Here is a 7,476-nt window from a genome sequence, read left to right as displayed (position 1 = left end):
TTGCTACACTCAGCATCAGCTGTGTTTGTTACAGCATTTATGTATCTGAAAGCTAATGTTTTCAAATTTGGAAGACAGTTGGCTGTTGATAACCAAAACATGGCAGTGTCAATTTCCCCTGACTGTAGAATGCCACCTTCCCGGTATATAAAGCAGGCTCCTCTGCTGAAATGTCACTGAAGTCAGGAACTGAAGCATAATCTTCCTTGTGACTGGTGCCTAGAATGGACCATACTGAGAATGCCACACTCAGGGCAGACTGCAAGAAACATGTCAGGCACACCCCAAAAACTGGTGGTTTATTCTATAAATAGATACACCAAACCAGTAACAAAAGAGCTTCTGTAGCACTACACTGGTTAACAAGAAGCCAAACACAACCCCTTTAGGCATTCCAGCCTTTGGTTCCCATTCAGACAAACCGATCTTATATGATGAGAGGTTACTGAAAACCCAACTCACCATACATGAGGTTCTACCAATCCCAAAGGATCAAACACTTACTCCTAACTCAATATATATTTCAGATCTTGCCCAAATATCATGCTGTCAGCCAATCCTTAGTAACTAACTAAAGATTTGTTAATAAAAGAAAATAAGATAGTTATTGAGTGGTTTGCACAAAAGTCTCTCTGGGATCATTCCAAAGGGTATAATCCAAATGGCAGCTTAGATGTAGAGTCTTTCCAATTCCATGCATTTTCCAGGGTATTCCAAGTAACTACTTGGAAGATCTCAGTCACACGGCTTAAACTTTCTCAGTTTAAAGTTCAGCAGACTAGAGATGGCAGGATGAGGCCTGAGGTTTCTCTTTTACAGCTGAAACAGGCTGTCAAATATTTTGAGCACAGCATGTGACTGCCTGTTTCTTTGTTGTGTACACACTGACCCATCCTTTGAAGTTAACATTTCCTTTCCTATGCACACACAGGTAATCCACAAAAAGAACAGGAGTACTTGTGGCACCTTAGAGACTAACAAATTTATTTGAGCATAAGCTTTCGTGGGCTACAGCCTACTTCATCGGATGCATGTAGTGGAAAATACAGTAGGATGATATAGACACACACAGAGAACATGAAACAATGGGTGTTACCATACACACTATAAGGAGAGTGATCAGTTAAGGTGAGCTTTTATCAGCAGGAGAGAAAAAGAACTGTTTGTAGGGTACTGTATCTCCTTATCCCCGCTGCGCAGCTGACCAGACTTTTACTGGACTATTAAAATCTCCCAGATCGGTTTCAGTAGCCACCTGGAGATCGATGCCGATACTGGGAGACTCCCGGCCAATCCCGGGGGGTTGGCAACCTTACCCCGCCCCCGTCCCCACACAGCCCTCCCCAGCGGCTTCACGCTGCCCCTACTGCGCATGCACTTGGACCCAGCCGCCACGAGCGCTTCAATAATTGACTTCCAAACTCGTTCTCCGCGCATGCGCAGCTTCGAAACTGCCGGCAAATTCCAACGGCATCGGGGCCTTCTGGATTGGAGGAGTCTTGCTGTAGGTCACTTCCTGACTGCTCGCCATAGGCTCCGAGCGGGGGACCGGCAAGGGGGGCGGTGTCCCGACGGTCACGTGGTCGTGACTCGCCGGCGACAGCATGGAGGGTGGCCCGGTGCAGGTGCGTCCCGGGGTCGGCGTGGGGGTGGTGATTACCAGCCCCGCCCACCCCGACTGCGTCCTCCTGGGCAAGAGGAAAGGCGCCGTCGGGGCCGGCACCTACCAGCTTCCCGGAGGACACCTGGAATTCGGGTAGGAGTCGCGCGCCATCTCCGCCCTTCCCCCACCGCGCGTGCGCTTCCCGGCGTCCCGCAGCGTCGGCCGTCGCGCGGCAGGCGAGCGGTGAAGTGAGCGCGACGGCCGATGGTGGGGGGTGTTGTGTCCCCTCCCACCCCGGGCGTGCGGCGCAGAGCTCTCACCGCCCCCTCCCCCGCCCGCAGGGAGAGCCTGGCGCAGTGCGCCCAGAGGGAGACCCTGGAGGAGGCCGCGCTGCACCTGAAGAACGTGCGCTTCGCCTCGGCGGTGAACGCGGTCAGCGCCCCGGACCGGTACCACTACGTCACCATCCTCATGAAGGGGGAGGTGGACACGGAGCGCGAGCCCGAGCCCAGGAACCGCGAGCCCGAGAAAAACGAGAGTAAGAGGCGCCATCCCCGCCCGCTCCCCGCTCCCCCACACACAGAGCAGTAGGGGAAAAGCTCCGCGCACCCAGAACCCGGCCCGCTGTTAGTGCCGTTAGCATCCCCGGGGAGACCCTTACACCGGCTCCTTCCCGCACAGCCGGCAGAAGGGGAGTCATTGCCCCATGAAAGGGGTAGCGCCTCTGCTCCATTTCCACTGCAAACTCCAGATCCAACGTGCAGCCGCGTACATAAATAGATCCAGAAACGGATACTCCCAGGGTACCTGAGATCCTGAGCAGGAGGGAGCTCATCAGCTGAAAGGAAAATAAAGTCACCTGGCATGATCCATCTCAATAGCTTCGGTGCCACTGGAGAATGGAATTCTATCAGCTGAAGTAGGAGCACTGTAGCCTAGGCGGGCAGTCTGCCTGCTGACATAGTCCCCATCTTCATCCCAAGATCTGTGTACAAATCACAGCTCTAGTTTTAGGAGATCTGCATTTAAGATCATATCCAAAGCAAGGCTCCCCATCCCATCTCACTTTGTGCTAAACTATAAGCCCTAACAGAGAACTGTGCCAACATAGGCCAAGCAGAAGGGAGAGTGGGTAAATTATGTCCATCCTGAATCACTTTCTATGAATAAAGGACTAGATACCCATATCTCAGAACATTCTGTGGATTTCTTGTGCCATTTTTTCTGATTGTTATAGTCCAGGATGTTACATTTATGTTGCAGATGTAATTTCTGCACTAGCACTGTCCTTGTAAATGTATTGGGATGGTATTGCCCCTCTCTAGTTGTTTTACAGCTCTGACACTTTTTCCTCTTTCTTTTGTACAGGTTGGGAATGGGTTAAATGGGAAGAATTTCCTCCACTAGATCAACTATTCTGGTCTTTACGCTGTTTAAAGGAACAAGGTTACAGTCCTTTTACAGAAGACTTTAATCATCTCAGGGGATACACAGGAAATCACCACTAAATGGCATAGTAAATTCATTGTATAGTGTGTAAAAGACAGGGATATCTTGTGCCCTCCCCCAGCATTCTGTCCATGTCAAAGTCAGAAAGATGTTGCAGTGCTTTACCATCTTTAACATCTAGAGTCTCTGTCACAGTCACCATCCTTGTATCCCAGGAATAGATGGGACTCCTTTTGGAGCCATTCAATGTTAGACATGTTCTCAAAGTAAAAAGATTAAACGTGCTGTCTTATTTTACAGGATCCTATGTATTTGTTAGAACTCTAGTGTCTTACCCCATAAACTTTTATATATGTCCCGTTGATGTCTGTGGAACTACTCATATAAAACTATTCATGAGGGAAGGGTTTGCAGGAGCAAGCCCAGGAGAAACTTAGTTTCCCTTTCTTTCATTCAGCTTCTTGTTTTTCATTTTAAAGTAAAGAAGGCTTGTTTGCTGCTACTCTGCAGTCATAGTTGTGAGAACAACTTCTAGACCTTTACTGTAGCCTCACACCAGCCTGTATTATTTTAGTTGATGCCACCAGCCTCCACATGGAAAGTTGGGTTTTTTTGTTTTTTGAGGGGTGGGGGGTGGGTCATACTGAGTGTGTCTTGTACTGGCTGCAGAAGCATGCTAAGTGCTGAAGAGAAAAGCAGGAATATAATGGGTGGGGAAAAGATATCCTAGCTTACAGGAATGGGTGAAAGTTCTAGGACCCCACACAGTGGGAAGTCTTTTTGGTATGAAACCTGATTTGTTAGTAAGAGTTCACTCTGCTATAAAATGTTAACACACAAACAAATCTTATATCCTGCTAATCTCCCTTTGATGCCCATGCATATCTTTCTCCCAAAGGAAAGTTGTGTGTATAAAAAGGCAAATAGCATACTGTTAATGGTAAAGTATTATTCTTAATGTTGCTAAACACATTGACCTCAAAATATTTATCACATTTAGCATGAAAATAAAATAAGCAAGGCATAGTGGCGGCAGACATGACTTTCTTTTGAGTCTTAATTATGATTCTAACATAGGAACTTTTCAGCACAGCGCACTTAGTGTTTATTGTGAATTATGCTGCTGTATATTGTAACTATTTGAAGTGCTAGAATGCTATAGCTGACTGACACCATAAAACTTCTAAATCTTGTTCATGACCACTCCTACTGGGTAGACTGTTACTAATTCACTCTTCGGATAAGGAGTGCAGCCACCATTAAACTGGACAGAAAGCTATGGCCTCTTATGATTACACAGTGTTCACATAACTCCTAATCACCAAAGGGTTTGACACAGAAAATGTAAATGAATTGGCAGCATGTAACACTGCAAAAGGCAAGATTTCATATGCACTGAGTTAAAGATTTCCATTATATTTTACCCATAAATCAGAATTCAGACTGGGCCAAATCCTGGTCCCACTGAAGTCAGTGGGTTTTTTTTCCATTGACTGCATTTTTCAGAATTAATTATGATTTTAAAGATCTATTGGATAAAACTTCATAGAACTAGTTCAGTTTTTCCTCTTCAAGCATCATCTTTAAAAGTATATTTTATATACACAAAATACTTACAGAAAGAGGGGTGGGGAAAGGGTGATACTATTGGTTGTACCACTTGCATAGAATGTATGTAGAGGAAGAATGACAAATGCATTGATAATTATTTTCAGGTAAAACTCAATTTTAAAATGAACAGTATTAAAGTATGTGAGTCACTTGCATACTTTATATGCAAAGCAAAGTCAGCTCCATTTACTTAGAAGATTCTTACTGCTTCTACTACTAAGTTGATGGCATGTGATTGGAAGGTGTTAAGGCACAATGGATTATAACTAATCTCCCACTGGGAAATATTTTTTTTAATGTGCTGCTTAACTGTATGTAACCTCTTGTAGAAAAAATGCTCATTCCATAAAGTGGTAAGATTATTTATTGCTAAAAATAGTTTTGCAATTTAAGACGCACTGAAACTTATCTTACTATAGTGTATTTGTGTATGAGTTATTTTCCTTTGCAAAAAGTTACTTAAGGTTATCTTCCTGAAGGCAACACTTCATGTACACTGTGTAGGAAGTTTGAAATTATCTCATCCAGATGTTAAAAAACAAGTCTGTCAGAAGAGGTGACAGATCTCCTGTCCATCAATCTAAAGGGTAATAAAGGAAGAGATTAAATTAAATTATTCAGCACTAACTTAGTTTCTGGGAGATACCCAATACTAATGTGAAGGGACAGGCCTAATTTAAAATTTGTTTTATGTTGCAATAAATGTTTTATACCTATGGATTAATTCATCAGTATTTTTTTTTTTTTTTGTCTGCGTTGCTAATGAGCAGAGAGCTACATGGTAAAAGGTTGGGCACAAAATAACACATGTCCAGTTGAAATGTGTCAAAACTGTCTTACAGCATTCAGACTCACACAACATACAGAGTATGTAGACTGCATCTAGTTCAGGGGTTCTCAGGACAAATTTTTTGGTGCCTAAGAGTGCGGCCACCAATGCTTGCTGGTGGCTGCTCTCACACTTTTTCCTAAAATACTTGATTAGCTTTAGGAAAAACAAATAAATATGCACATATACACATTATTGTAATTTATTTATTGCTAGCTAGTAAGTCTGTTGTTAAAAATGATATAAACAAACGTACAACTATCACTTTTCACAGCATACTTACTCAGCCCTGGGAAAGCTGGGGACAAATTAAGCCCTGGATGGGTGGGTCGGGGGAGACAGCAGGAGCCAGGGATGATTAGAGTGGGGGGCCCGGGGGAGAGAGTGGGGAGCCAGAGCCTGATGTCCAAAGCCCTGTGGCCAGGAGATGGAGCCCGAAACTGCATAGCCAGACCCTGGGGCCTGCCTCCATGCAGCCAGAGCCCAGGGCTGGAGCCTGAAGCCCCACAGCCAGAGCCTTCCACCCCAGGCATGAAACCCAAAGCCTGACCCCTTGGAAGGTGGGGAACTCACCAGCTGCCTGCTCTTCCAGCGTTGTGCCCCAGCTGTCTCCAGAGGGGTCGGGGCTTGACCCCTGCCTGCAGCCCTAGAAGCCCTCTGCTTCCACAACCTCCAGGAGCAACAGTGAGGGGTTGCTGCTTTGCCCCCCAATATCACAGCCCAAGAGGCTGTGGCTGCAAGAAAAGCCCCTGGTGTATTTGAGGAAGGCTGATCTAGTTCCTTTGCCTAGCTTTACTCTACCTATCGCTGGCTAAACAGGTGTCTTATCTCCCACCTTAGTCTTGGAGCATGTGTAAATCTGTGGGTAAGTTAATGATAGAAAGGTAAGGGAGCCATTATTAGTTTAGTAAAAATCTACTGAATCATAACTTCAGTGGTATCACCCGCTGCAGCATGGCAGGGGGGACTTATTGCACCCCCTGGCTCCCAGCTCCATGTCATCTGGTTGGTGGAAATTTTGATAATACAGTGTCATTGGAAGTGGGTCAAGCTGGATATAATTCAGAGCCCTTTCTTCCAGAAACACAATGGTACAAACATGACAAACCTAGAACAATTATGTAAATATATATATTTGAGAATGTTTAAAAATTGTTTTTAATTAAACTCAACACAGGCATGTCAAACATGCTGCCCTTACAAAGTTAAAGTACTGTCAGTTGAGGGCTAAATTTATCAGTTGGTGATCAGAACATGATACGGGATTAATTTTTTTAATGTTATACATTACTATAAAGGGAAGGGGGTGCTTCAAGTTGATTTGCCATCACTGACAAAAAAAAAGTAGCAGTTGAGTGGTATTATCAGCTTTGTTTATTAAGCCAAAAGAGTTGTAATGAGGTGCTGGCTAAGACATCATTTTTCAGTCAGAAATTACTGGAATCCACCCCCAAATGGTAAGCCTATAGTTACATAATATACCTTACATAACAGTTAATTACAATCCCCAAGTAACTTATTACAACATCCTTATTTTACTCGTGGGGGAATTCTGCGCCACTACGCAATGCAGAATTTGCACAGAATTCCATGTTTCCCCTACAGAATTGGGGCTGAAGAACTGCTGGCCACCAGTAGAAGCCGCTGGACGCTGCAGAGCCCAGCTTGCAGTGAGTGGAGTGCTCAGCCCAGCAGGGATAGGGGCTCTGCACACTCTGGCTGCCGGACTTCATCATTTTCCCGGGGACGGGAGAGGGCTGGGGAGATCCTGCTCTGGCAAAGGTTGAGAAAGGGCAGGGCCAGGCCGCACCACACCATGTTCCCCAACAGGACAGTAAAGAAGCTGGGGGGAGTAAAGGCTCTGGGGGTGCACATGTCTGGGCTGGGGGGAGGGAGGTGTCCCACAGCTGGGCTCTGGGGGTGTGTGTCTGGGCTCGGGGGGGCCCTGTAGCTGGGCTCTGGGAGGACAGGTGTGGGTGCCTAG

The 7,476-nt window shown here is 45.7% G+C and overlaps 1 protein-coding gene across 1 annotated transcript; it reads left to right on the top strand.

Moving 5' to 3' along the window:
• The first annotated feature begins 1,555 nt into the window (after positions 1 to 1,555).
• Positions 1,556 to 5,367, top strand: NUDT15 (nudix hydrolase 15). Its single transcript, XM_024218895.1, has 3 exons — positions 1,556 to 1,756; positions 1,945 to 2,141; positions 2,972 to 5,367. Exons 1-3 carry the CDS (start codon positions 1,605 to 1,607, stop codon positions 3,109 to 3,111), a joined length of 489 nt encoding a protein of 162 aa, XP_024074663.1. The 5' UTR covers positions 1,556 to 1,604; the 3' UTR covers positions 3,112 to 5,367.
• Positions 5,368 to 7,476: the final 2,109 nt, after the last annotated feature.

This window comes from Terrapene carolina, unplaced genomic scaffold, assembly GCF_002925995.2.
Source record: "Terrapene carolina triunguis isolate 2854851 unplaced genomic scaffold, T_m_triunguis-2.0 Scaffold16, whole genome shotgun sequence".
Classification (NCBI taxonomy): Eukaryota; Metazoa; Chordata; order Testudines; family Emydidae; genus Terrapene; species Terrapene triunguis.
This window is presented reverse-complemented; position numbering and strand designations above follow the sequence as displayed.